General features: G+C 50.1%; 6 protein-coding genes across 6 annotated transcripts; 3 read left to right on the top strand and 3 right to left on the bottom strand.

The window, feature by feature from the left end:
* The first annotated feature begins 104 nt into the window (after positions 1 to 104).
* Positions 105 to 1485, top strand: FOBCDRAFT_221869 (uncharacterized protein). The gene is made up of 3 exons (XM_031178327.3): positions 105 to 375; positions 425 to 583; positions 637 to 1485. The coding sequence occupies exons 1-3, from the start codon at positions 138 to 140 to the stop codon at positions 1101 to 1103; spliced, it is 864 nt and encodes a 287-aa protein (XP_031044214.3). The 5' UTR covers positions 105 to 137; the 3' UTR covers positions 1104 to 1485.
* Positions 1486 to 1875: 390 nt separating this feature from the next.
* FOBCDRAFT_32234 (uncharacterized protein) lies at positions 1876 to 5374 on the bottom strand. Its single transcript, XM_031178328.3, has 8 exons — positions 4958 to 5374; positions 4851 to 4895; positions 4256 to 4795; positions 3861 to 4202; positions 3526 to 3807; positions 2921 to 3474; positions 2381 to 2868; positions 1876 to 2327 (listed from the first exon to the last, which is right to left on the bottom strand). The coding sequence occupies exons 1-8, from the start codon at positions 5061 to 5063 to the stop codon at positions 2048 to 2050; spliced, it is 2637 nt and encodes an 878-aa protein (XP_031044215.2). The 5' UTR covers positions 5064 to 5374; the 3' UTR covers positions 1876 to 2047.
* A 6677-nt stretch (positions 5375 to 12051) lies between these two features.
* Positions 12052 to 13242, top strand: FOBCDRAFT_32221 (uncharacterized protein). Its single transcript, XM_031178336.3, has 2 exons — positions 12052 to 12523; positions 12682 to 13242. Exons 1-2 carry the CDS (start codon positions 12292 to 12294, stop codon positions 13059 to 13061), a joined length of 612 nt encoding a protein of 203 aa, XP_031044223.1. The 5' UTR covers positions 12052 to 12291; the 3' UTR covers positions 13062 to 13242.
* Positions 13243 to 15389: 2147 nt separating this feature from the next.
* Positions 15390 to 19485, bottom strand: FOBCDRAFT_32208 (P-loop containing nucleoside triphosphate hydrolase protein). The gene is made up of 5 exons (XM_031178339.3): positions 19375 to 19485; positions 19169 to 19305; positions 16976 to 19116; positions 16808 to 16895; positions 15390 to 16280 (listed from the first exon to the last, which is right to left on the bottom strand). Exons 1-5 carry the CDS (start codon positions 19392 to 19394, stop codon positions 15715 to 15717), a joined length of 2952 nt encoding a protein of 983 aa, XP_031044226.2. The 5' UTR covers positions 19395 to 19485; the 3' UTR covers positions 15390 to 15714.
* Positions 19486 to 19718: 233 nt separating this feature from the next.
* Positions 19719 to 21606, top strand: FOBCDRAFT_221851 (Thiolase, N-terminal domain-containing protein). The gene is made up of 4 exons (XM_031178340.3): positions 19719 to 20054; positions 20109 to 20158; positions 20222 to 20294; positions 20382 to 21606. The coding sequence occupies exons 1-4, from the start codon at positions 19990 to 19992 to the stop codon at positions 21382 to 21384; spliced, it is 1191 nt and encodes a 396-aa protein (XP_031044227.2). The 5' UTR covers positions 19719 to 19989; the 3' UTR covers positions 21385 to 21606.
* Positions 21607 to 22119: 513 nt separating this feature from the next.
* On the bottom strand, positions 22120 to 27151 carry FOBCDRAFT_132572 (uncharacterized protein; the record flags this gene model as incomplete). The annotated part of the gene is made up of 5 exons (XM_059607893.1): positions 22120 to 22659; positions 22716 to 25241; positions 25303 to 25873; positions 25930 to 26030; positions 26534 to 27151. The coding sequence occupies 5 exons, from the start codon at positions 27149 to 27151 to the stop codon at positions 22120 to 22122; spliced, it is 4356 nt and encodes a 1451-aa protein (XP_059464731.1).
* Between the last annotated feature and the right edge of the window lie 329 nt (positions 27152 to 27480).

The raw sequence follows: 27480 nt of genomic DNA, 5'->3' as shown, positions 1-27480 counted from the left end.
GTCATTTTTATGGTGACAAAGTGGCCAGAAGCCCTGTGAAAATTATCCCATCCTCAGCGCGTCTCCCCACTGGCGTCAGTTTTTGACATCGTTCTCATGAGCCTCTCATAACGACTACGACTCACACAACAATCACAATGCATCAATTGAGAATGGTAATACCAAGGCTACGGCCAACTCAATTAACCTCTCTCGCCCGCCAAACAACACCTCTCCAATCCTCAGCCCTTCCCCGAAACTTTCGTCGCTCACTACAAAAGTCTTTACAAGCTCAAGTGAGATGCTACGCCAAACCTACAGCCAAGAAGCCCATCAAGATAGAAGATGAGCTTAAACGACAAGCTAGAGCTGCTTCTAAAGATGGCAAGGAATTTGGTAGGTCTGATTGGGAATGATCGAGAGAATGGTGGCTGATGCTGTTTAGAACTCCCTGAGAAACTCATCATATATCATGCTGGAACAGGCCGCATCACATTCATGGCTATGCTTAAAATCACGACGCTCTTCCTCGGCGCATTCTTCTGCTGTGTCGTAGCACCAAGCTACATCAAAGCTGAAAAGCCCGAGCTACTCACCGCAGGCGGTATGTCCTATCTCACTCACCCTCACAGCAAACCACCAACTAACAACACCAAGTCGTCCTATGCGGCATCATCCCCGTCATATTCGTCACCTACATAACCTCCCCCTTCGTAACCCACATCCACATCCACCTCCCCCCCTACGCCCGAACATCACGCCCCATCCTAGAGCGCTTCATCAAGAACCTCCCTCCCACAACACCGCTCACCCTAACAACCATGAGCGCCATCTCCAAGCCTCGCTACAGCAGCATGCACGCCGGTGATCTGAGCCCTGTGCGACGCCGTCTCGGCCTCATCAATTACGTCCGTGACACCAAGGAAGAGAACGTGAAGCGCAAGTGGTATATGTTCCGTGCCGTGGGCAAGTTCTACGTGCAGGACAAGAGGCCGCAGACGAGGGTCCGGTATCAGAAGAAGACGGATAAGGTCGATGGTTGGATCTGGGATGTCATCAAGGAGCGCATTGATAATAGGGCGTTGAAGGCTGCGTCACCTTATAAGGGAAATGTCTCGATTTGAACCGTTTGTCCGGTTCTGTACTACCATGTATGCACGATATATCGGAGAAACGGGAATGCTCTTCGGTTCGCTCGTTGTTAGTATTGCAAGCCTAGTCTCGTAAAGAAACGGACAGCATGGCCCAATGAATTGATGAACAGGTAACGCGGGAACCATTGCTTCGGAGCAACGGGATAATCTCCATGTGGAAGACCAATATACATGAAGTTGACCCGTGCTCTGATCGGCGTCCAATGGCAAATACCTGGTTCATCAACTCAAGACTTCGTATCATGACCCCAGTCAATTACACACCCCTACATGTTCGTCACTTCAATAGCACACATATCACCATTAGATGAGGATAGATCAATCAAGCTCTCAAACAGTGCGCCCAGTACACGCAACCATGATATTTATACGTTGCATATCATATCAAACCAAATCAGAAGCCATGACTCCTTTCTGTTTTTCCTTTGTTCCCAATGCTCCGCCAGAAGCCTTCCAGGTCGTCAATCACGTAGACAAATATTGGTACATGGATCCTGCCTGTCCAACCGAAACAAACGCACCCCATAGTAGGTACGGGCCCTTTCCATTTGTTGCTTGTGGGCCTAAATAATTCTTAACGCCTCCATCATGGCTCGTTATATGTTCTTGTCAATCCTGTCAAACCATCGTAATCAACCGGTTCTATACAATAATACAAGCCCTTCCTTCTTCTGGCTGCATTCAAGTTCTGTCTATGACGGAACATGTATTCAAGGACTGCAACAAGTCTGACAACTTGATAGGGCCATGTCCTTAGCAGATTCGTCAAGGGGAGCTCTGTTGCTGTAACCAAGTCCAGCACAGAGCTCGTTGACAGATCGCCTTTCGCCTAGTAGGAACCAGCTTCAGGAGTATTCATCCTTGAGAGGTGATAGCTCAATCAGCAATAGCATCCTTTCATCAGTGTATATTCATCACTGGCCCCATGCTCGCTTCAACCCACCCTCGTAAACGCTTGCAACCGACTCTTGCCACATTGCAGGGGTGACAAAGTTTGGCACCGGTGCAGACGAGTACTGAGATGGCGAGATTTGATGCGATCCAGCAGGCATTGAAGCCTGAACTGCCTGGATATCCTGGATAGTGGGAACTTCCGTGGCACCTGAGGACGACGCGTTAAGAGGGCTCGTGTGAGGTGGGGTGGAGCTGGATTGTGTGTGAGAGGCAGGCGTACCAAATGTGGTGTTCCATTGTCTAAGAACTAGTTAGCAAGCTGCTAGATGACAGTACAAAAAGCTTCAACTTACTCAAATAGTCGCGATGGATTCCATGCGGGTTGGTCCGTCATCGACATGCTCTGGGGCATTCCAGGAGCTTGCGATCCTTGCGACATCATGACGAGCGACTGTACAGCTGGGGAGTCACTTTTGCTGTCCAAAGGGCCCGCGGAAATAGGAGGTGTAATGGGGTGGTTGGTATAACTGACTTGTTGAGCACCGTGTGTATCCAAATGTTGATCAATGGACCCTGTCCGGTGGATTACTGGTCGGAATGAGTCGTTACCGCGAGGAGGGCTGGAGTGGGTGGAAGGATGAGGGCTGCCGTAGGGAAAGCTGGGTTTCAGGACGAATGGCTTTCGAACATCTGCTGAGAAAGCATCTCGTAGTGCATTGATCTGCTTCTCTAACTCTGGCATCGGCCATGCTTCCATCACCTTCTCCAACACCCTCATGTGCCTCGTAAAGTATTCGCGAGCATCAGTGTTGAACTCGGGGTCTGGTGAAACAATTGCAACCTATTGAAAATGAGTCAGTTTGTGTCGACGGCTATCCTCTTCGGAAACCTACCAGATGAATGACGATGCAAGAGAGGCCTGCATAAAGAGAGAAACTGAAGCCTCGCTGCATACACTGGAGTCCCGTAAGTCCAAAAGAGTTGAGAGTTGCCTCCTGAAGACGGCACAATGCCTTGGCAGAGCTGTAGCAAATCATCATATGGCGTTTCCATTGTCCGTCCGGAGAATTAGGGTCAAGGAATGACAGAATAGGTCGATGGAACAGAATCATGGCCAGATAGTAGTATCCGTGCATGTTTCCGATAAAGTGCGAGGGAATCCAAGGAGGCGATCCATCTGGTGGGAAGGAAATGGCCAGATCCGGAGGCAGTTCGGTCAGCCAAGTGTTGAAGCTTTGTCCCAACTGCTGGAATTCAGGGTCAACACCCCAATCTTTTCGTCTTCGTAGTCTTGTGTAAACTTTGCTCATGGTAGCAACAGTTCGCACAACCTGAGAAAAGTAGCTGAAATTGCGCGAGATGTGGTATTCGGATTCTTCGCAGCCTGGAACTGGTCTCGCAGCGGTGAAATCAACTGTGTTAAGTTTCACAGCGTGGTCGTGTCGCCCTTGTTCATGTTAGCCATCAACACAACAGTATCCATGCAATTGCCACTTACCTTGAGGAGCTCCAACCATGACCTCGCAGACAAAGACCAGCTGCCATAATCGCTTTCGAAGTTGGCACTCAACCGGGGTAAACTCGCAAGAAATACCTGCTTGGTGGTCCTCATAATGCTCATCCAAGCCCAGGTCCTTGCCCATCTGAACACACTGTACAACAGTCATCCAAGAACGATAATAGTAACCTCGCTTGGGTGCAGCTTCGCGAGCCTTGAGAATCATAAGCAGGGCTTGAAGAGTGCTCAAACGTGGAATGTCCATGAAAGAATCGGCGTGTCCTAAATTGTGTGAGTATCCTCACAATTCTCTTGTACAAATTAACAGCACTTACGAGAAGCGAGGGCAAGCCATTGTTGGCCCTCACCCGGTTCCTCAGCCAAACGGCCACCCATAGCAAAGATCGCTTCCAGAATCAAAGGAGAAATAGAGTTTCGGTCCGTGTTCCATTGTTGGTAGAAGACCGTCTTGCATAACACAGGAACGTAAGGGTGAACGTGTGTGAAATAAAGGTCGAAATAATTGAGTGCTGTCTCGTCATCGGGCATTAACTCAGGCGGTATGCGAATCTTATGGCCAGGTGCAGGCCTAGGTAAATTGGCCGGGAACTCCTCATCGTCTTCGATAGCTGGTTCCTCTTCACGTCTGAACGATGCCTTGTTCCTGAGATATGGAGCTATATAGACATCAGTAACTGTATGGGTGAGCATGGGTATTATGAACCCCTACCTGTACCAGTTTCATTGACCTTCAGCGTTCCCAAGAGATCTGCAAGGTCATGATGTTGATATTCTCCAGGTGAGTAAGCCTCTGGGGAAGGTTGCTGCTGAGCTGCAGGAGGCGGTGGTGGCTGGTGCATTGGAGGAGTGGGAAACACATTCTGGCCTGCATAATGCTGTTCCATCATCGAACCGGAAGGCGCAACAGCACCATAAGGCATACCACCAGGTTGCTGAGAGGTATCGTACTGAACATGCTGATACTGGGCGCTCGGGTCAGGGTAACCTGGCTGAGGAGCACCGTACATAGCAGCTGGCGAGATCTTTGTGCCTGGGTTCATTACTTGATGTTGCATTGGCATTTGCTGATATTGATCTGAAGGGTTCATGGGTGTTGTGTCATAAGTCGTCGAGTCGTTGGCTCCATCGAAACCATTTGGCCGTACGCAGTGAAGCTTGAGTCTTATGCAGGCCGAGCATGGCCATGTGTTTGTAGTCGCAGCGTCACATTTGATCTTCCGTCTTCTGCAACCTTCGCAAGCCCTCATAACTGCTGTAGTCTTAGCATGCAATTATTAACTTTGTACCTGCATGGATAATTATACCTTTCAACCGCTTATGGCGGTTGTGCTCGTCAACGAACACATAGTCTACACGTATGTTAGTTACCATGTCAAAATAGCACACGAATATTCTGTATGCTCCCACGCACTCTTTTGGGTCTCGCGCTGCGTGTATTGCTGCGGCGCAAACGAAAAGGAATTCATTTGGGATTGTTGTGGTAGAATTCGGCGAACAGTAGGGTCGTCGTTTGACATTATAAGCAGTACAGTACAGTTCCGAGGTTTGTACCTCTAAGAACGTCGAGTATTGACGATGACGGCGGTCAACATGAAAATCGGTTCGCAAATTCAGATAAACGAGAGTCGGGAGATCGTCGCAACAGATCGAGTAAATGGTAAATAGGTAGATGTTCGGAGTTTGGGAGTTTGCGCGCGATGGGGAGGAGAATCGCGGGGTGGAGGGATGCTCGTGGGGACAATGTCGTGACGGTGGGCGACAAAAGCAAGCAACGATGGGCTAACGTTGGGCGGTAAATAAGGTCAAGATCCAAGTCGGGGCGACAAGACAATGGAGGTGTGCGACGTGGGTAGAGTAAAGTAGGAAGAGATATAAACTATTTGTCGTGCAAAGAGAAAAAGCGTAACGTAAGGAGGCGAAAACCGCAACAACAGACAGACAAGAGATATTGTATGGTATATACGAGAGCTAGACCAGCTAAAAGACGTCCAGTATTAAATCGAGTTGGCTGGCTGGACTGGCTGGAACTGGGCTGGCTAGGGGCGTGTCGGGGTACTGTACTATGTATGTAGACGATGGTGTGTCTTGGAAAGCTTAGAGTAAGGTAGTGGGAGTTAAAGTGAACCGTAGAGTCGGGTGTTTAGAGCCACTGCGTGTGGCTTTGAGTTTTGACTTTGTCTCTCTTTGGTCTTGGTCTTGGTCCTGTATTGTTAGTTATTTCGTCTTTGCTTTTGCAGGGCAGGGCCAAGGGCGGCATCAAAACATGGGTGTGATGTTATAATATGTATCGGGGAAAGCTTGGCCTATGGGACTTGTCTTGGAAGAGTGAGTGAGTGCCCTGATCTGTCTGCGTATGGCCTGGCCTGGCCTGCGTTGGCCTGTGCTATGAGCCTGCCTGGGATGCTTTGCCTGACCGTCAGTCCCTCCTCACCACACTAGAGACTAGTGACGAGCAAATGGTGGAGAGTTTCGGGCTGGCGTTATTTGGATCACAACAGGGTGACAAGACCAGACAAGACAAGACAAGCCAGGGCTCAACTAACAGGGGCGGGACAGGACAGGAGACCAGGGGAGGGGAATGGGATGGGATGGCGATGGAGATGGGTACAGCAGGCTAGGGGAGGGGCTTGAGGGGAGATGCAGGTAAGGAAAAGCGGCGTCGTGGGTGTGGGATGAAGGCCCAGAACTTAGAAACTTAAGAGCTAGAGCCAGTGCCAGAGCCTGAGCTAGAGCCAGCAGGTACCGTACTGGGGCGAATCCAGTACCGTATGTTGTGGTTTGAACTGATTTGGATACTCTCCATCAAGACTGTAGAAAACCAAAGCTCCCAGGACCGGCTATGGGCACCGGCCCGAGTGGACGGCGTGTTACAGAAGACACACGACGACGTAAAATGTGGGCAGGGCATTGAGTGAGCGAGCGAGCGAGTGAGTGGCAGTGGATATCTGGTGCTTGCTTCGGGGTCCTTTGCTGCGAGATGTTCTGCAATGAAGTGTACGTACTCTATTATGGACTGGATCGGATGGATTTGGACAGGATTGTGGAGGATTCAATGTGGTGGTGCTTTAATTGTTAGCTGGAGAATAAGAGCCGGGGGGTCTCTGTTGCGGCATTAGCGGACTTTTGATGATTTCAATGCATTGTAGTGTGTAAGCAGTAGAAGACTCGATGACATTCGAGTGAGGATGAAATACCGAATGGAGTTCCCTTCTCAACGGGCGCACACGACGAGAGCGAGAATTTAGTAGCCACGTACATGAAGAATGCTCCGAACAGCAACAGTCAGCAACACAACATAGCACAGCACAGCAGAAAATTCGAGATATTATTCCCGACGGCAGAGTCGCGTGTGTATCCAATCGAAGACAATGGCTTTGAGGAGCTCTGATGAAACGTATGCCGAGACTTGGGACCCCAACAAGGGGTTGTTCTAGGTACTTTACTTGATCAACTAATTCTTTGCCTTGTCTTGTCTTGTCTCCAATCTGCCAGGCCTGCACCGCACTGCATCATTGCATCTGCACTGCGTGCGTTGCGTTGCGTCTGCTGCATGCGTCTGCTGCATGCGTCTTGTATGTCTGTTCGCTTGTCACAGACTCATCGCGCGTACTGTATGTACTCGGCCAAAGGCCTATGACTTGAACGCTTGGGAGGTTGCAGGAGGGGGGAGGGGGGGTCATCCCGTCTCATGGATGTGGATGTGGATGTGTGACAGGCATTTCATGGGAATATCCAGCGCCAGCCTCTCCAGACAGAGACAGAGACAGGGGCCCTAAAGCCACTGGATATACAGTATGACGGTGCATTGAGATCCCTCGCACTGGGTTGTCGGTGTGCTGTAACCTAGCTATCGACGATGATGATGATGGAGATGGAGGCAGACAACGGACGGAGATGGAGATACCGATAGTGGTGATAGTGAGTGAATTGATTGATGGTGGTGGTGATGGTGATGCTGGTCGGCTCTTGTGATACTTCAACCTCAGCATATCCTTAGTTTCCTTCCTCTTCTGGCTCTCTGCTTGGACACCTCATACAAAAGATGCTCCTCTCGCTTCTTCTCCTTCCGTCCTTTCCAGTTACCGTTCGCGATACGCGGGACTCAGGCACCTTCCGTCACGCACATGCCATGCCGCAGGGCTAGTCGCAGCATGCACCTCACCCATTGGAGAAGCAACCTCAACTTGACACTTAGGGCTGAAGAGGCTTTTCGAGATTGGACATGGGCCTGGTCCTCTCTAGGCTCTAGGGGGGCGTGTCTCTTTTTCCAAATCGACACTGTATCCGGTAGGGGACTAATGATTGTCTGCCGGAAACTCTCTTCTCACTCTCCGCAGCCTTATACCTCAAGATTGCGGGCGCCAGCTCACCTCACCTTTCGCGAACTACTTACAAGACTGCACTACGGTACGCTATCCGCTACAAATACTGACGCGAGATGCGGAACCAAATCCACGTCTAATTGGTTTCTAGCGCTATGAGTTGTCAAGATTTGCTGGTTCGTCATTCATTTTCATTACCTTGCCTTGCTCGCCGTGGCTAGGCCCAGTGTGTCAGGTGTCGCCCCTCGGCTCTGCTGTGCGGTATTCAGTGAAGCTCCTTCAACTATCCTGACTGGATACAATAGCAAGCTGCCCTTTTCAGCCATCATTGCATCTTCTAGTCATGACTTTCTATAACTGGACGACCATCTCGCTGGCCAAGAAAAGATCGTTACTCAACGGCTAATCACAGAGGTCCACCATGTCTCAACAGTCATGCATGCGAATTCGTAGTTGCTGTAATTGTGCAATTTGGTTGGTTTGATTATCGAGACTCTCAGATATTTACTGTCTCAGGATATGAGTTTCTTGATCATAATCAGTTAGTTTGGGGCAATGCGGTTAAACGCTCCACTAGCATTCAAGACTATAAAAACAATCCCAAGCATGATCGTCATAATGAAACCGCCATGCGAGTTCTATTTCAGCCATGGTAATTACCTAGATAAGCCTATTAGACGCTCCAAAGTGGCTGCTAGAAGCTACATCCTAGTCGATAGAATAAGGCAGGTAAGCAACCAGTTAGTGTACCGAGGTTCCTTTAGAAGCTATGATCCCAAACCAGGATTTTCGAAGGGGGCTGTTTATTCTTCCGTGAAACTTTGCAATTACATAAACTTCCCGTCTCTTGGTAGAACTGGGATAAGGCATATCCATGGATCTGGGATCTCATCCGTCCGTCTTTGGTCGTTTCGAGTGACCATGGTGCATACATAGACTTTTGCCCAACTACCGAACCGACGTCGATTATTCCGAGTCAGAATATCTCAGTTTGAACGTCAAACGTCACAACTTGACTTGAGAAAGCCCCCTCGCTCTCCTCATAACACAGGAACATGCCAACAAGCACGCAAGGGCCTCAAAGACCCAAAAGGAACCTGGTCAGGGCACAAGAACGGTACGTACGTACTTCATCTGCCTTCCATGTTGGGTTCATCTCTCTGGAGAATTTCCAGATGTCCCGCCATTGGATCTGAGTTGACAGAGCCCTGGACTGGGCTAGGCTGGCCTCGGGGGGTGGTAAAACTTCTGACGTTAAAATAGGTGCCAAGATTAACTGGTCTAAAGGCGTACTAAAATACACAGCATTCGCCTGAGTATTTTCGTCACTTAGGATAGCGGACCTGTTTTCTTGTCTGCCCTAGGCTGGGCAGCTCCAGATACCGACACCGCGGCCAAACTAGCGCCATCCAATATCCATTTGCAACTTAACCAAATGTGAAATTCTGTGACCCACGATGATTTAGATCCAATGCTAAACAGTTCTTGAGACTGGAGACCTTTCTAAATCTGCAGCAGTCCAAATTCGGGTGGATGCCAACCGCACGATGTCCTGATCGATGCCTCAACTTCTTCATCGTTTTACGGTACAGCCTACAGGATAACAACAGCTACAGTGCGTATGGTATTGGCTCCTTTGCGAGGCCGTGTGATCTAAGGGTGGCTTGTGTGGGTTCGTCGGATACATTACCCAACCCTGTCGGTTCTACTAGTTTTTGTATTCTACCATTGACGAACGCCTCGTATCATACTATCTTGCCACCACCATGACGAGTCGATAAAGGTACAGCAGAAAAGGACCTGCCTAGACTGTCGTTGCTTGACTTTCCAAGTGGTCGCATGAAGATCGCCCGTGCAGATTGGTGTCCGCTGCATCTGCCACGCGCCAGATACCCTAGGTGCCGTTAAATTCGGGGGCCAAATGACTGAGATTCATTTCCAGTCAACTACGCACGTACGTTTGTGGCAGACTTGCATGAAGATTCGGAAATATCAAGGAGTGAGAGAATTGGACGAGTACGAACTTCTTTGCCGATCTGGTCGTGACATATCATATTCTCCTCCGCGGGCTTTTGTTTCTCACTCACTTACAGTGGAGATTGTGATATCAATCAACAAGAGATGGATGGATGGATAGGTATTAGGTCACGCATATTTAGAAATACAAACTAAATACCTTTCGACATTAAGCTAGACCCCTACATTTAACCCGTACCCATCAGGATGATCCATTCCCCTTGGGTCCTCAAACTGGTTCTCCCCTAGCGTCATTTCCCAGAGGTCGGTTAAGCAAGAGAAACAAGACTAACTATCCCGTACTCAATGAGTCTCTTGACTGGTGGCAGTTCCATATTGAACCATGTTATTCCAGTCCTTGGCCCATTTCGCTTTTGGTGCTCCTGCAGGAGGCACGCGAGATTGATTCGTCTGCGCTTGCATTGGCGGTGCACCTAATAACGAGAAGTTGTTTGATATCACATGCCATGTTTGTGCGTTTCTTAGCAAAGACGTCAACTAAATGCGCTGTGGGGTTGCTTTGTGCCGAGGCTCGAGTTCCCGGGCGGAGTTGACGGGACGGGGATCCCCGTCTCTTCACCTCAGTCTTGCAACTTGAAGAATTATCGATATACCCGGTCCGACAGTTAATAGACAACCGGAAACAGGACTGAGTTTCTCTTACTATACAGGTTTCAGTGTTTCTGACGCAAAACTCTGTTTTGTTTTCTGCAGGCGATTATTCTCGGTGCGATGAGTTGAACAAGAAACTCGCCATGCCTCATACTGTATCTATTCATATCTCGTCGGCGTGTTCCGCTCGAAACCTCGTCCCTTATGTGGGTAATTAAACCAGACGGTTTACGAATCTGGTCATCCTATTTCCTCATTGGCGGACTATACTCGCTGTATTTCTTCGACAGAGGGCTCATATCTGCGTCTTGAACCAAGAACCTCATTCTGCTAACAACCCATGCTAACCCCAGGGTAAATCTTGCCCCATCATCGTTGCATTGTCCTGTACTGTCCTATCCTGCACAGCAGACACTCCGTATCCGTAGCTGAGCCGGCTATAGTGTGGTGGGCAAAGATCCTCAATTATGAAGTTCTGACTAATACTTGTGTAAAAATACCTGACAAGTGCGGGCGTTGGATTCAGACCTTGAGGCTTGAGGTTGTGGTTGATTCCCACCCGAATCGGCCCGCGGAACATTTTAGCAGAATTTGAGGTCATGATCAGCATGAAATTTATGTGCGAACAACCAACAGCACAGGTCGTAGGTCGGTAGTTGAACAACGTGGTAGTGGTAGCGGAACGGATCCTGCAGACCATCTTCCGGACTGTACGGGTACAGTACAGTAGTGTAGTGTTGAATCTCTCATCTCGTGGGAGTCGATGAGGCTACCCTGTTCTAGAAAACACCTCCGATATTGGGGAGAGATCGCGCGCCACGATCCTTCGTGCTCAGACTTCAGGGCCACAGACTTCAGGGACACGCACGCACGCCATGGTCCGTCGGCCCAATCGCGACAGGGACAGCGCTTCTGAGCGGCTTCCAAGCGCGTTCCTTACAAGGATGGGAGACCCTTCCACGGAGTTTCCAGAATCACGCACTCAACTCACTCGGCCGGCACTCCCTAGGCCTGGGCAGCCCCCGCAGCCTCACCCCTAATACGGACGGGACCTGTCAAGAGCTATGGCAGGACCTTTTTTAAGGTAGTGGAGGCTATATGTTATTAGTTCGTGTGGAAATTGCTATTGTCAGCTCACACCGCCAGCCTTCTTTCCTGTGTTTGACTCGTAACCAAGTGCGAGGCGACAAGACTTTTACCGCTTATTCGCTAACGTTCTACGAGACATGGGGCCATTGTTGGATACAGACTTTGTGTCCAATGTTTTGACCCCTGTATCTGATGGTGAGTGACCTTCCAACAAACACCACAGATTCAAGAAATTTGTGCATGAATGCGCCAAGTTTTGAGGACATGATGATCTCTCCTATCCGTGTTTATCTACCGAATGTTGATCATTGCAGCCCAAAGATCAAAGTGAAGCATTAATTGGTCGTCAAACTTGGCGATGGATCGTGCTGCGCCTCACCAATTTGCGAGGCTTATCAGATGTGGCGCTTAGTAACTCTGCTATACTTTGTACTTACTACCCCTCCCACTTTGAACTTCAAATCATCAAATCCCTTCCCCATACAACAAACAACCTTGTCCATTAACGACAAATTCTTTAAGCCTTCAAAATTAGCATAGCACATTTGCAGCTGTCATCATCTCCACCATCTCATCTCCTGCATATCCTGTATTGACGACCCATTGCTCTCCCTTGCCGCGTCACCTCATCCCAAATAGCCTCAAAGCCTTGGCCATCTGAATCTGAGATCCCTGCATATTGAGTTGGTCCAAGTTCTGCATCGCAATGGCAACCTTGGATAACGCGAATCCAACTATCCTGAGTGCATCTCAGCTGCCTACCCGGCAGAAGAAGTCTGAGCCGCGTCGGGGTCCGGACTCCAAATACGACGATATCATCTTCGCGAAGCCATCGTATCTTTCAGGGCCTTTCGGTCAAGGTCCGGCCGCATGGCCTCGAATGAACGACTGGCAGGATGAATTCTCATCCGAAGCTATTGACGAACAAGAAATTTATGGTATGATCCTTCTCCATTCCACTTGAGTCATTTCGTTGGTGAATTTGCCACTCCAATATCTTCGTGCGCATTTACGCTGGGGCTCAGGACTCGTGAGGGTTCCAAGTGACTCGAGTACATATCCACGTTTAACAAGACATGGCACTAACGTTGGACAGATCTGATCTCAACAATCTCGGATCCAGAGCACCCGGTATCACTCGGCCAATTGTCAGTGATTAACCTCTCTGATATTCACATTACTCCCTCTCCTTCTATGGGCGTTCCTGACCCCAATACCATCGTCCAGGTGGTTGTGGAGATCACGCCTACCATCACCCACTGTTCGCTAGCCACCGTTATCGGACTGGGAGTTCGAGTAAGACTGGAGCAGGCGCTGCCGCCCAACTACCGTGTGGATGTTACCTGCAAAGAGAACAGCCACAACCAAGATGACCAAGTCAACAAGCAATTAGGCGATAAGGAACGAGTTGCTGCAGCTTTAGAGAACGACACTCTGAAGGGAGTACTGGACAAGATGTTGGAAACTTGCGCTTAGTCATGACAAAAGCTTCTATTTTTGAAGACTACACTCTTTTAGAAGGCTTCAATATCACAGGGATTCGGCTCGCTGATCTTCTGGTGCGCACCATCGATTAATGTCACTACAACATAGACAAGTGACCAATACGAAGGATGCGGAACATGATCATTCTCGTTCCGAAGCCGAATGGCAGGAGAGAAAATACCACCTTGGTGACCTTACCATGTCTTGAATCTCGGCTTTCAAGTTGGGGTAGTCTGGATAGACTGTACCGTTAAACTGGTAATGAGAGACCGCTGGGGAAAACAGCGATTCTTGATTGGAGAGCAAGGACAAGGGGTTTTATGATGGATATCCTCATCCAAATAAGGTTCAGCTACCACGAGCAAGTCACGCTACCCATGAGAAACCTTCCTCCAGTCCAAGTGCAACATCGCAACGAGTGGACATTCCAATATATTTGACTGTTGGAATCTGGTATTTTGAGAGTATCGAGAATGTCATTGGTGTCACCTCGAGCTAATTTTTAGTTTGATACACAACACATGGTTGGGTTGCAACAAATGCATGTGCATTTGCCTTGATGTATGAATACGCACATGTTCACAATCAAAGATATATGTCGACTCCTTCAACTTCCTCCGTCCATGAGCCTCTGTTTCTTCTTTATCCTCTCGTGCATAAAAACCGACGTCGACCAGATTCCACGATTAGCTTTCCGTTTTGGGAATCATCGTCGTACCATACTAAGTAGCGCCCTATATCAGCATGTTACTCGTGGAGACGTCCCAACGTCCCCCACTTCGGGTCGCCGCAAATCCAAACGTCCCTGACCTGACTGAGTCTGGGCCCCATGGTTCATGGTCACTTCAGTGCCTTGACAGGCACTGTAGGCTACGGAACGGAACCTACCGCCACGAGACGTCATGCTTGACTCTGTCGGCCCTTTTCATAGCCAAGAGGCAAGGTCCTCTCTCATAGGGCACTATCAAGAGCCGTCTGTTTTGTGCGATTTCTCCTTCGTGGCATGTCCTGCCAAGACTAGTAACTCCCGTTTGGCAGGTCTAAAAGAACTGGGGATTTAGACTTGCCGCCACACATAATCATATCATATACCAAATCGGTCAAGCCTCACGGTACTCAACTCATCAATCAGTCTGTCCTCGAAATCATACAGTACCGTAGTCACGCCCCTAGCTCCAGCCTCCAGGAGCTTCTGTCTTGGAGACTTCATCCATATCACTATCCTTCAGGGGTTAACCCCCGCTCCCCCAGTGTGTATGCGGTTTTGTGGACGCCCAGGGATCACAGTTGCATTTCGCTTGGACGGTCTCAAATGATATGTTTGGGGGAAAGCAACCTTGCCTTGCGTCTGCGTGACGATCCCCCGATCTTGCAACTCCCGCGACGCGATCCCCCCAGTTCGATACGAGTCTCGGGATTGGTCCGCCATTGACGTTGCAAAGAGACATGCATTTTATCAGTGGCGATCGTCAAAGTAAACATGATGGCAAGTATTTGTCCGCAACCATCAATTGTCTTGCATATTCCAAGACACCACTTGCTCTATCCCGCATTTCCTACCTCCTCGTGACGTGGGCATAAGCCACCAGTGTCTTGGAATAACTCTCTCTACAGCCAATGGGGAGTTTTAGACTTAATCGCTGAAGAGCCATGAGTGATATCCTTCATCAGCACCCCAGACTAATGTTACACCTTCAGGTTATGGCTTTAACCCTCAAGCCTTCACCGAGATGGGTTATGGATGTGCCTGGCAGATGGGCTCATGCCCATCGTTCCCGGCACCCCAGCAAACCTTGTGTCCTGTCAATGATCCCTGTCGCGATGCTTATCAACCGCTTCGTCATTCACTTGCTTGCCACGAGGTTCAAACCGTGGTCCCTGAAAGGGCAAGGGTTTCTAGAAAGACCCGTTGAGATCACGGTTAATCGTCCCGTGGAAGCTTCCACGAAGCGCTCGTTCAACTCCACCATCTTCATTGTTGCTTTGACCTTTGTTTTATATCTGTATTAACAGGACTGTAAGCTTTTGTATGAACTGTCTAGTGAACCAACTGCGACACTAGTCCAGATCCTGAATGTTATTAACCTTGGCTTTAATTATCTGGTGCGCGATCCGTCGTAAAGCATAGCCATGCCATGACGCTACAGTCTGCACGGTAAAGCTCAAGGATAAAACCCCTAGCATCGTCGGCATCTTGAAAAAGGTCCTGTCAACAAACAGACCCCATCGTCGTTGACAAGGAACGTGGGGTCTAACCAGAACAGCATTAGAATGGCCAACTCTACAGGAACTTATTTTATATGACAGAATTGGGAGTAGGCAAAAACTCAAAGAACCTCAACACCTGGCCTTGATTTCTGATTATTGTTCCCTGTTTATGCTGGTCTATATGAAACCTTCCCGTTGACCTGCTTGTCCTCTACGGTTCCGCAATACGCCACTGATCTTCCATCTCATCCTTGCTACCAAACTCGTTTTATCAAAATGCAGGTGGCTATCTCCATCAAACAAAGGCTCAGCCAACGGGGTTCAATTACTCCAAGATCTTTAATGGAGTCGTTCGTGCAGCCCCTGTTCCTCATGTTGGACCCTCAAGACCCTCCCGGAATATCCCGCCCGTTGCTCATCCACAGATTGCAAATGTTTAGATCTCGCCAAGCATCCCACTCTCCATCAGGCTCTGATAGAACTCAGGCTCAAGGAACGTCTTGACGCTAACGTCCTCGCTTAGACCCTTGCGTCGTCGTGTCTTGAGAACAAAGTCGCGGGCAGTTGCCTGTGCAGAAGCAGGCTGGAGTGGACGAATGATCTGCTCGCGATCGAGAGGATCACCAGGCACGATGCTCCAGCTGTCAAACACAAGACTAACCATCGAACTACCCTGCGTCTTGATCCGCAGGTCGGTTTCGAAGCCGAAACTGTCAATGACAGGCAGTAGACCGTTGACGCGATACAGCGGCGTACCAGCAACGGGACCATCTGACAAAACGTGTCCGCGACGCCGCGAGAGCACATTGTAGACCTCCATGTAGGAGTCCTCAGGGCCCGTTACAGAGACTGAATAGACGGGCTCCATGAGGCGGGGCGATGCCATAAGGAAGGAGGAATAACACGCTCGTCGAGAGGTGGGGATGATTTGGCCACCTCCACGGAAGATGGCCTCGTTGGCTAGTAGCACATCTGTAACCTTGAACTTTGTGTTTCGTATCGCTGTTGCCTCATGTCAGTATTTGTTTTGAATCGTTCACTGTTGCTCCTGATCTGGATATCTGGATATCTCCTCGCAAGGGCCAAGAGGATAAGCTATCTGCTGTCAGGGGGCAAGGGATCGTCGGATTTCCTTTTCCATTTGTTCCTGGCAGAACGGGAGCGGTCAAACGGCTCTGTCCGCAATCCTATTCAGAACAAAATCCCTTACACAGTGGAAACAGGTGGTCCCATCGACATTCTGCAAGAATCCACGTTTGGAGACTGCCAAGTCTTTGCCAGCCGCATATGGGCCAGCGAAAGGCGCTGGAAGGCAGAGGTGGAGAGTTCGTGGAAACTCCACAAGGAACTACCTTGTCTCTGTTGCTGTCGAGGTCCACTGCCAATGGTAACTGCTGATAATGAAACATATACAAAGCCCACTCTTCACTTGAAGGATGTGCCCCATACTGTTGATACAACGTTTCCTCGAAACGAGCCACTGGGCAATAGATTGTGGCCCAAGATAGAAAATGAAAGAGTATGCTTACGTTCTTCGCACAGGGGTCCCTCGCGGGTAGCCCAGCTGAACCCTTGTCGAATAGACTCTTTGACAGCATTGAGTGTTTTCTTGTCCACCTGAACTTTATATTAGCCATGCTCATACGATAGGGCACCGCTGCGATCAACATAAGCGACATAACAGGGTTAAAACTTACTTCAGTGGGAAGAGTATCGTCTTGAAGGATGTTGGGCCCTGTCTCCTCAGGGCCAAAAGCCCAAATACTGCGAGCAGCCAGCTTATCCCAGCCATGCTTCTCTTCGAAAAACTTGGCAGTTTTGCGAATGGGATCGCGGATACGTACGGCGCCGCTCTCAATATCACTTGAGATTCCCTTCTCCAGCTGCTCAGCAACCATGGTGATCTTGTTCTTCTTGTTGGGGGTGATAGCATAGCATTTTGTCGCTGATGTCTCGACAACAGTCTCACAAAACCGCGTAACCGGGTCAGAAACCTTGATGTCCATGTCAGCATACAGACGACGAAGGTCGTGCAGCACACAATCCATGTACAACTCTCCAGTTCCGAGGACAACATGCTCCCCTGATTCTTCGACCTTAGTCTTGATGAGGGGGTACGATTTTTGAATCCTCCTTAGTCCGTCAAGCATCTTGGGGAGTTCGGAGGGATTGATAGGCTCGGCGGCAACCTTAAGGACAGACTCTGTGAAATGTGTGATAGGCCGGAAGATATAGGCGTCTTCGTCATCTTCTAGTTTGGGAGGGATGATGGTAGCGGACTTGACAATGGAGTTGTCGACGCCGCTAAGTAACACAAGGTTACCGGCTGGCACGCCGTCGGTAGGGATGTTGTATCTTGTCTCGCCGATGAACACTTCTGAGATAGTGGCCATAGCCATATCTTCCTCATCGTCCAGGGAGTAGCCTTCACCAAGAACGCGTACTTGCATACCTGGTCGAACTGTGCCGCTCAGGACACGTCCGAATGAGTGAAAGCTCTTTGCATCGGCTGTGTTGAAGAGTTTGGTGATATGAACGACTAATGGACCGTCCTGGTCACAAGCTTTCATGGAGGCAGCGACCTTCGAGTCCAATGGGCCGGTATAATATCGCTCAAGCAATCGCTCAGCGGTCTCGATGGGAGTTGGTATGTGCTTAACGATCATATCCACAAAGCCTGTTGATGGACCGAAGAACTGCTCGCATACTAGCTTCAGAAGCACCTTCGCGTCAGCCTTATATTGTGAAGGCTTGAGCTCAATGCCCAATGAGGCCAACACTGGCCTCAGGTCTTCTGGACTGTCGCTGATCGAGTGTGTGAAGAGTTTGTAGATGGGCTCGAGGATGAAGTGAACGAACGATCGTGCTGAGCGCTCGTCCAGGGGTTTTCGTGAGAAGTTTCGCTTCTTGGGGTTATAGTAGATGTCGCCCCATAACCGCTTCGCAAACTCGTCCACGTTGATATCTCCAAAGGTCTCTGTGTACATCTTGGCGAAGCTCGGTAACGTGAAACACCAACCCATATCTGTGCAGGCAAATAGAACATTGCCCTTCTCAGGACTTATCCTCTTGGAAGCGGCCTTGATTGGAGCTGTGTTTGTGATAATAGTGTTCACCTCCTCGACAACGTGCTTGAGCTTGAAGTATGCGTCCTTGGGTGGCAGCTTCAGCTCGAGGATGAGGCGGTCCATTTTGTTGATGATAAGCGTCAAGGGAATGTCTTCGAGAACAGCGTGCTTAATGATCTGCTCCGTGTTGATCTGAACTCCCTCGACCACATCCACCACCAGACAGACACCGTCAACCAAACGGAACGAGGCAGCCACCTCATCGACAAAGTTAACATGACCAGGAGTATCGATCAGGTTGACCAGGTGCGACTTGCCCTTGGTACTGGGTAGTACCAAACTCATTGGCGCTGCCTTGATAGATAAACCCCTTTCCCTCTCCAAGATATGTACGTCCGTATATCTCAATTGCTCATCCCGGTTCTTGCCCACTCTTCGCTCAAGTCGATCTGTGATGTCGTGTGTCTCGAGTACCAACATGTCCATGAACGCAGTCTTTCCATGGTGCAAATGTCCGGCTAATGCTACGTTTCGCGTTTGTTCTGGGAAGTTCATCAAGTCTGTCATGAACTCGCGGTCGAAGAACACGGGTGGAAGGTCGGCTTCCTCAATATTGAACTTCTTCTGCTCGATGGGGGCGATGATGGGCTGGGATAGAGGCTGGGCATCCTCTTCTTCGACACGGGTCTCGACATCGGCGCCGTATACCTGCTCGGCAGTTGGATAGTACTGTTTATCTTCGTGGAGAATAATCGCATTTGATGGGCCATCTGCCAACCCATGAATTAGTATATGTTCGTAGCCTGGGTCCCGGGCTCGTACCGTCAATCTCCATGAGCTCCTGGCCTGTCACACCAGGAGCCTCATCTGGCTCGTCATCGTAGGTATAGTCATCCGCACCAACGCCGACCTCTGAGCCCTCCTCGGACTCGGCCTCCTCGCCAATGAAGTTACCGAATCTGTCGCGATAAGTCAGCGCGCCGTCAAATTGTCAAGCTCGAAACGCGACGAAAGAACAAGATACGTACTCGTCGTAAAGATCATCCATCGTCACTGTGTATAGAATAGATGCGCAAATGCGTGTTTCTGTATGCGCAAACAATTGGCGACGTGAGAATTCGGTTTCTCTAATCGTCAATCTTGTCACTAAAGCTCCCTGTCTGGAGCTGACTTCACGCGCGCAGCTCTATTCTGTCGCCAACTTTTTTGATGTCACGTGCAATCGATCATTTATGAAGAGCAAAGACGGGAAGACTGAGGCAGGTACGAGTGGGGCCGGAAATTGACAGGGGTTCCTGCCGACAGCGGCGCGGCGGCGTATTCGCAAGAGCCGTGCCCCTCCAAAGCCTCCATTTCCCGCTGTACGGATCCCGAATTCGAGGGCATTGGCACCTCAACCACGGGTAAGAGGGGCCTCTCTATTGCTCACTTCCTGCCTTACCCAAGATTAGCCTTAAGCTAGATCCATTGGAAGGAAAGTGCTGTTCGCTTGTAGCTGTAAGATTCGCTACTCCCTCAACAAAATTGCCGCCGGTTTCCGCTCCACTATCCATCCCCTTGCTGATTTATCAATCTATAAACTGAGCTCTCCGCTGACGATCTCCTGATTTTTGTAATCTTCATAACACATTAAATCTTCCAAAATGGCCAACCTTCCTCCTGTCTACATCGTCTCTACGGCTCGTACACCCATCGGCTCTTTCCTCGGGTCAGTATGAGCATTTGCTAGATCTATGTCTTGCAGTGGCTAATGTTAATATAGCTCTTTGTCGAGCCAGACCGCCGTTCAACTGGGAGCTGTCGCCATCAAGGGTAAGATTGAATCGCGCAACGGCGAATAACAAAAACATTCAGTATACTAAACACTATCCACAGGAGCTGTCGAGCGTGCCGGTATCAAGCCTGAGGATGTCGACGAGGTCTTTTTTGGCAATGTCCTCTCCGCTGGGTAGGTCTTTTGTTTTCTCTACCCCGCCATCATGATCTCGAAAATTGAGATAACTGCGACCCCGTTGCTGACATGATTTGCCTCCAGCGTCGGACAGGGCCCTGCCCGCCAATGTGCCCTCGGTGCAGGCCTTCCTCAGACTGTCATCGCCACGACCGTGAACAAGGTCTGCGCTTCTTCGCTCAAGGCCATCATTCTTGGTGCTCAAAACATTATGCTCGGCACCTCCGACATTGTCGTTGCTGGTGGAACCGAGTCCATGTCCAACACTCCTCACTACCTCCCCAACCTCCGAAACGGCGCCAAGTACGGCGATCAGACTCTCATCGATGGTGTCCTCAAAGACGGTTTGACCGACTCTTTCAAGAAGGACCACATGGGTATCTCTGCTGAGCTTTGTGTTCAGGACCACGAGCTCACCCGTGAGGCCCAGGACGAGTACGCCATCAACTCATACAAGAAGGCTCAGGCTGCCACTGAGGCCGGTCTTTTCACCGAGATCGTCCCCGTTGAGGTCCCCGGTGGTCGTGGCAAGCCCGCTATCAAGGTTGAGCGTGACGACGAGGTCAAGAACCTGAATGTCGACAAGCTCAAGGCCATGCGCCCTGCTTTCAAGCCTGATGGTACTGTCACTGCTCCTAACGCTGCTCCCATCAACGATGGTGCCGCCGCCGTTGTCCTCGTCTCCGAGGCTAAGCTCAAGGAGCTCAACCTTAAGCCTGTTGCCAAGATCCTTGGTTGGGGTGATGCTGAGCGTGAGCCTGAGCGTTTCACCATCGCTCCCGCTCTGGCCATTCCCAAGGCCATCAAGCACGCTGGTTTGACCGCCGACCAGGTCGAGTACTACGAGATCAACGAGGCCTTCTCCGCCGTTGCTCTCGCTAACATGAAGATCCTTGGTCTGAACCCTGACCAGGTTAATGTCTACGGTGGTTCCGTTGCCATCGGCCACCCTCTTGGATGCTCTGGTGCCCGTATTGTCACCACCCTTACCTCCGTCCTCAAGGAGAAGAAGGCCAAGATTGGTGCCGTTGGTATCTGCAACGGTGGTGGTGGTGCTTCTGCTATGGTTATCGAGAACCTGCAATAAAAGGGGCGACTGGGATAATTGACGATTTAGATGACACATTAAACAGGCATGTGGTGCGATGGAACGAAAAGTTTTGTCTTGCTGTATCCGACACATCTTGATATGGCCTACGATATCTGACTGCTCCACGGTATACCCTTACATAGCCATTTAGGAAGAGATATAAATACCATTTTTAATTCACAGGAGACCAACTCAAGGCATGACTTTTGATATGATGACATTAACTGTATAACTTCGATACTGCTATCAATCATGACGTGCTTGGTTAGAGTTTCTAGAGTACAGGCCAAAGGAGCTCTAAAACTCCTCAAACATCATATCAACCTTCGCTATAAGAGGAAAACTGACGTGCGGGCAAGCCTTCTGGTTGCGAATTTCCTGTCGCCTTTTGAATCTCAAAGACTAAAAACACAAACGATAGAGGAAAGGATAAAAAAAAACAAAAACAACCAAACCGCTGATGAGTTCCATACAAGCACACCCTCCCCGTTTATTTCCTCTAAAAGTTAGCCACCTCCCCTACTTGCTCGACTCGTCGCTCCCGGATTGTGCCCTGGTAATGCGAGGACTATATCTCATCCTCTTGTTTGGTGGAGCAGAAACGAGTAATTCCGCAGGTCTCTTTCGTGACGCTTTCCCGATTGGCTTTGAGACGGTCGCTGCAGGCTTTGTTGGAGCAGCTTCTCGGCCGCGCTTTCGTCCCTGCTCCTGCCGCTGGCGAGAGTTAGAGGACTAATCCATCTCCACGTCTTCAGCAGCGCTGGGCGGAACGACACCGTCGTCCATCCATTTGCGGAAGTTCTTATTTTGCTCTTGAACCTCTTCTGGACTAAGGTCCTTCGTCCATGCAGGATTGTGCACCCACTTCTCGAGAAGCTTGTTCTCTCGATGGGCGCTAAGGGCGCGGATGAACTTGTCGCGACGTTCACGCTGTTCTGCCGACTTGGGGCCTTGGTCATATACGACGTATTCAGAAGTCCCCGGAGCCCAGATCATCTTTGAACTCTTAAGACAAATACTGATGGTCAGGTTCTCCTTATACGAGACAGCCTTAGGAATGGAATCCTCGTCTGAATCGGCGTCGGGTGAGGGAAGGTTGCGAGAGAGCACGACCTTCTGGAGCTTCGATCTAGGTACTCCCTCGGTGGGCTCAACGCGAATGAAAGATGAGATATAATACTGCCAGCGCTCACGGAGTTGCATCTCATCCATGTAGAAGGTTGTTTCTTCGCGTTGAAGCCATCGCACGGTCGCCTCAGACTTGGAGGGGAACTGTGATCTTGTTAGAGGTCTGACAATTAGAAAATGTCATGGTGACTTGAACTTACCCAGCATATCACGAAAATATCACCATCCTTAACACATTTTTCAGCGAACTTTCGGGCGCTAATCTCTGTCTGGTAACTTGTTTCCTCTCGCTCACGGTTGGCCTGGTACTGGGCAATGAGGTCAGGAGTCTTCTCCTTTACGTCTGTGCTACTGCAGGTAAGGGCCAGACGGCAGAGGGTCTTGAGCAGGTCCTGGATTGTGTACACCTTCCATCCAGTCTTGAGGTAATAGTGTCGCATCACATCCTGGTATCGACTCTCGTCAACGTCACCAGTAATATACTCCTCAATGAGCTCAAGGGTCTTCGGCCAGTAACTGTCTGGGTCATCGTTGGTGTCGAAGAACTTCATGTGGTTCTCAGTAAAACCGATATCCCGAGCAGGCTTCTGTTTATTGAGGCGCTCGACCTCCTTAGCCACAACCTCCTTTGCTTCTTTGAGATCTTGAAGACGTCGATATAGAGTTTGGAAGATGCTGAAGAAGACGAACAGGGTCTGGTTGCAGAAGAAGTTGTACCATGGTCGTGTGAAGAATCCATCGGCCTTCAACTCGCCTTCAGTGCTCAGGATCTCTTCGCTCTGACCAACAACAACGGGTTTGGGGATATTGGGTATCCAGCGCTCGTTGGAAACGTCAGTGTTGGCAACGTCATCGGAAGCATCGGGCATCTCCTCTTCATTTGCCGAAGTAACATCAGGCGTTGTCTCTTTGCTTCCAGAGGCGCTGTCTTCCTTATGTCCGCGGGGTTTGCTACCGTTACGGCCAGGATCAAGAACTCCTCTAAGTAGATCTCCTTTTCGACCGTTACGTCGGCTACGGCCGTTGGTCAGCTCTGCAGGCGTGTGATCCTCCACTTCGTCCTCGCCAGAATCGGGCTGCATCTTGGGAAGCTTATCCTGAATGTTCTCCTCGGGAATATCGAAGAAGGCAGGGATGAAAGACTCGAAGAACTCCAGAATGCGTTCCTTTTCTTGGCTGCTGTGCTGGCCATTATGTAAACTGTACAGCATCATGAGGCGGAGAAGATCAATGATTGTATCCTTGTCGCTAAAGTCCCAGCTGAACTGATGTCGAGGGACGTCACCCTTCAGCGATCGCTCGCGACGCTGTTCCTCATGCTTTGTCTTGATGACATCGACCAAGTGCTTTGCAGTCAAGTGCCTCTTGTCGTTTTGCTTGACAAGAATGCCCATGTGGTCCAGACTCTTGAGATGCATGTTCTCAGTCTGGGCGTGCCACACCTTCTCCCATTCTCGCTGAGAGAACCGCCACTCCTCATCCTTCTGCTTCATGCGAGCCAATAGGACAGGCACGACGTCGAAAGGATGGGTGAACATGTCATTAACGACATCGATACCTCGATCACCATAAATCTTCTTGCAGATGCGCTTGAAAATAGACGTGCTTTGCCCAGCGAGCGCAACAGGCATCTGGAATGTTTCTCTTTCAGCAGCAGACATGGCGAGCATGTTTTGAGCAATAGGCTCCAGAAGTTGGATGCACTTAATGTTAGCTTCAATGTTGAAGTCATAGTCGTGGCGCTCTTCCTCGATACGGTGCAGGCCTTCCTCAAACTGGTTCTTTCTATGAGCAACGAATCCGCTATCCTCCGACGCCCACGTAGGGTGTGAAGCCCACTCATCATTGAGAACAGAGTTGCAGAGCTCGTCTCGGCCACTGCAGGGTTTGAGGCGCTCTCGCTTGGGAAGTAATCGATAACTAGGTCCATACCCACGACAGTTGCTGAGAGACACCTTCTCTGTCGGGGGCGCAGGACGATTGTCGATGATGACATCTTGAGTATCGACGCCAACAAAGGTCTTCCAGAAGTTCATCAAGTCGGGGTTTGCGCCGATGAACAACGCACCCTTGTGAAATAATGTGTTTCGGTCGATGATGTTCTGACTGAAGAGGTTGCAAAGTTTCAAGAACTCATTCATGGAAGATCGGTTACTAAGGAACTTCTTAACGCGTTCGAAGAAGGCAATCTCCTCCTGACTAGATGTCGAGGAGGGTTTAGCAGGGTAGGGCTCTGGCATAACCGGTGTAAGAGTTGGCTCGACTGCTGAGTTGTCACCTCCTGGTCTGGCATGGTTGAGTTTAGGTCTCTTGTGACCATTCGCAATAGGAGGAAGAGTCCGCGTAATTAAGGTCGCGTCTGCAAGAACGGTTGCAGGCTGAGTAGCTTGCTTGTCGGCTCGGGGTCGCTTCTTGTTGTCTTTAGTGGCGCTAGCGGGCGGCGCAAAGCTACCAAGAGGAGGCATCTTTTGTCCATCTCTCATAGCAGGCTGTGGTGTCTGATTGGGACCAGATGGGGGTCCATCGTCCATACGGTTGGGGGTCTGCTTTGCCTGTCCAGCTGATTCTGGCAGAAATTGTTTAAAATCTTCGAGTAGGTCAGGAGCCGAGTTGAACAGGGTGGTAACCTGCGCATATACGTCCTGGATAGGCTTTTGTTCGCGCTGGTAGGTTTGAAGAATTTCAAGGAATTGTTTGTAAATTTCAGGCTTGTCCTGGAACCGGTTCTTTGCCATGATTAGTACATCTGACGCTTTAAGAAGCTGGAACATGAGCGATGGTTTTTACCTTGATCTTATTCACATAGCTGATAGCATGGTTGAATTCAACTGGCCCCCGTCGTTCCATGTTTGCCTGATTTGCTGCATTGCCGTTTACTCCAGCTTGTCCAGAAGGAGTGGGCGTCAAGGCCTGGCGCGCATTTGGCCCCTCCCCAGGACCTGTGCTGCCCTGGGGCAGAGCACGTCGCTGCCCCGAGTTGTTGCTCTCGTTGAAAGCAGCATTGTGGGCTGCAGCTTGAACAAAGAGGCTTGCGCCATTCTGAACAGGCGTACTAAACTGTGCCTCCGGACTCTCAATGCTATGCTGCGGTCTCTGTTGCTGCCACTGGCTACCTCGTTCGGGGAACAAGGGCTGATTAGCTGTGGCAGGACCGTGACCATCGCCCTGGTTTCCGCGTCCTGTGATAGATTGAACCGTGGTGCCCATAGGTGTGGTGACTCGTATTGTATTCGGATCGTTGCCAGCGCCGCACTCGATACGGTAACCGGGAGGTAAGAAAGTGTTGAACCCTTGAATCAGGTTTGGATGCCCGGCGAAGAGCTCAGATACTCGGTTGATAACCCCTGGTGTGTCAATACTGTCCTTGCGTTAGCTGTGGTCGCGACAAAAGTGGCGGCTCAATCAGTAACATACGCCTGGCTTTTGAAATCTTTCATGATATCTAAGAATCGGTTATAGACGTCTGGTTGGTCGTGGAACTGGACTTTGACCTGGTCAAGGTAGGTGAGGGCATCCTGGAAAGAAAAGCAGTCAGCAATCGTGTACCAAGCAATACCAGTAGGAAACATGTGTAGTACAATAAGAGTAAAGTAGAATAAAGGTACGCCGGATTCTTGTCCATGCAGAAGCGCCATGCCTTCTCCTTCATGGTTGAAGATACCAACAAGATCGCCTGGGTTCGCCGGAAGGCTTGCCAGGAGAGCATGAGGCTCCATGTTGGAGAATATCTGCGAGAACAAGAAAACGGGCACTAGGCAAACAAAATGTGACGAGTTGTAAATGTTTCACACGAGAGCCATCAGGGAATTTGGAGAAATAAGAAGAGGGGTAGATGAAGTTGGGTTGGATAGAAAGGTAAGGCAAAAGGTTTGTGGGTGGTTCAACAGCGGCCCGCGCTGTCGCATCACCAGCTCGCAAACGCAAACTTAGCGGGTGGCTGCGACGTGCGCAAGGTTGTTGGTACCCCTCCAATGACAACATCCCGTCGCAAAGGTAACTGTATTGCAATGGAACTTACATTCAGAATAGGTTGCTGCCCCTGGGTAATTCCCCCAGGAAGCTGATGAGCTGCCGATGCAGCAGCTGGGTTGAACGGCGCGCTCTGCTGGCCCCCACGCTGGCCTTCCGGAGGCTGTTGCTGCAAAGGACCGCCAAACACAGCCGCGACACTGTTGGCAGCAGCTTGTGTAGATGTCGGCGGTCCACCGTGCGGCATCGGCGCGAACATTTGTGGTTGTGTATTGCTATTATTTGGTCCACCGTGTTGGACCGGTCGGTTGTGCTCGCTCTGGAGTGGCCCTCCGAAGGCGGCCAGGGGAGGACCTGGTGGGTTACCGAGGGGAATTTGAGGATTTCCGTTGTGATTCGCAAGAAGTCCACCGGGACTATGAATTGCGCCAGAGATTCGCGACGCGACCGGCTGGTGAATGGGAATGGAGCCGGCGCTGCTGTGGTGAGGTGTAGATTGGTACCGGTCGTTGGACTCTCGATCTCGATCGCGCTCTCTTTCGCGCTGTTCACGTTCTCTCTCTTGATCCCGACGGGCCATCTCCTCACGTTGCTGTAAAGCTCGGTGTCGTTCTTCCATCTCGCGGTCTCGATCGTATACTACAGGGCCAAGGTTCTGGCTGTTCATTCTGTTCTAAACAAGTCCTCGTTAGTAGGTTGTTTCATTTAGAACGATAGTGTCCCGATATGTCAGAATCATGATCATGGACGCTTCACGATCAGGCATGCTCGTAGGCTGGGAAACTAATGGTTGTCATGCGCGTTGGTGGACTGCGCCTCCAAGAGATCAGGAGAACGGGTGAATGGCAGAAGCAATTCGCGACATCATCGACCAGGAAAAGACTTACACCAGGTGAAGAAATGCCGGCGCCAGTAGAACTCTACATGGAGACGAGTTCGCGCAAGACGTATAGTGAAAACGATGAGAACCCAAAGGCTGAAATGTGTGTTGGCGGG

The sequence above is a fragment of the Fusarium oxysporum genome, chromosome IV (assembly GCF_013085055.1).
Source record: "Fusarium oxysporum Fo47 chromosome IV, complete sequence".
Classification (NCBI taxonomy): domain Eukaryota; kingdom Fungi; phylum Ascomycota; class Sordariomycetes; order Hypocreales; family Nectriaceae; genus Fusarium; species Fusarium oxysporum.
This window is presented reverse-complemented; position numbering and strand designations above follow the sequence as displayed.

Bases quoted from the DNA above. Each gene is read 5' to 3' on its own strand.
- FOBCDRAFT_221869 (XM_031178327.3), top strand. From the start codon at position 138: ATGCATCAATTGAGAATGGTAATACCAAGGCTACGGCCAACTCAATTA. The intron at 376-424 runs GTAGGTCTGATT...GATGCTGTTTAG, and splicing joins TAAAGATGGCAAGGAATTTG to AACTCCCTGAGAAACTCATC. The intron at 584-636 runs GTATGTCCTATC...AACAACACCAAG, and splicing joins CGAGCTACTCACCGCAGGCG to TCGTCCTATGCGGCATCATC.
- FOBCDRAFT_32234 (XM_031178328.3), bottom strand. From the start codon at position 5,063: ATGTCAAACGACGACCCTACTGTTCGCCGAATTCTACCACAACAATCC. The intron at 3,808-3,860 runs GTAAGTGCTGTT...CACACAATTTAG, and splicing joins ATGGCTTGCCCTCGCTTCTC to GACACGCCGATTCTTTCATG. The intron at 2,869-2,920 runs GTAGGTTTCCGA...CATTTTCAATAG, and splicing joins CTTGCATCGTCATTCATCTG to GTTGCAATTGTTTCACCAGA.
- FOBCDRAFT_32221 (XM_031178336.3), top strand. From the start codon at position 12,292: ATGGCAACCTTGGATAACGCGAATCCAACTATCCTGAGTGCATCTCAG. The intron at 12,524-12,681 runs GTATGATCCTTC...AACGTTGGACAG, and splicing joins TGACGAACAAGAAATTTATG to ATCTGATCTCAACAATCTCG.
- FOBCDRAFT_32208 (XM_031178339.3), bottom strand. From the start codon at position 19,394: ATGGATGATCTTTACGACGA. The intron at 19,306-19,374 runs GTACGTATCTTG...TTATCGCGACAG, and splicing joins ATGGATGATCTTTACGACGA to ATTCGGTAACTTCATTGGCG. The intron at 16,896-16,975 runs GTAAGTTTTAAC...TATAAAGTTCAG, and splicing joins ACGATACTCTTCCCACTGAA to GTGGACAAGAAAACACTCAA.
- FOBCDRAFT_221851 (XM_031178340.3), top strand. From the start codon at position 19,990: ATGGCCAACCTTCCTCCTGTCTACATCGTCTCTACGGCTCGTACACCC. The intron at 20,055-20,108 runs GTCAGTATGAGC...ATGTTAATATAG, and splicing joins CCCATCGGCTCTTTCCTCGG to CTCTTTGTCGAGCCAGACCG. The intron at 20,295-20,381 runs GTAGGTCTTTTG...ATTTGCCTCCAG, and splicing joins GGCAATGTCCTCTCCGCTGG to CGTCGGACAGGGCCCTGCCC.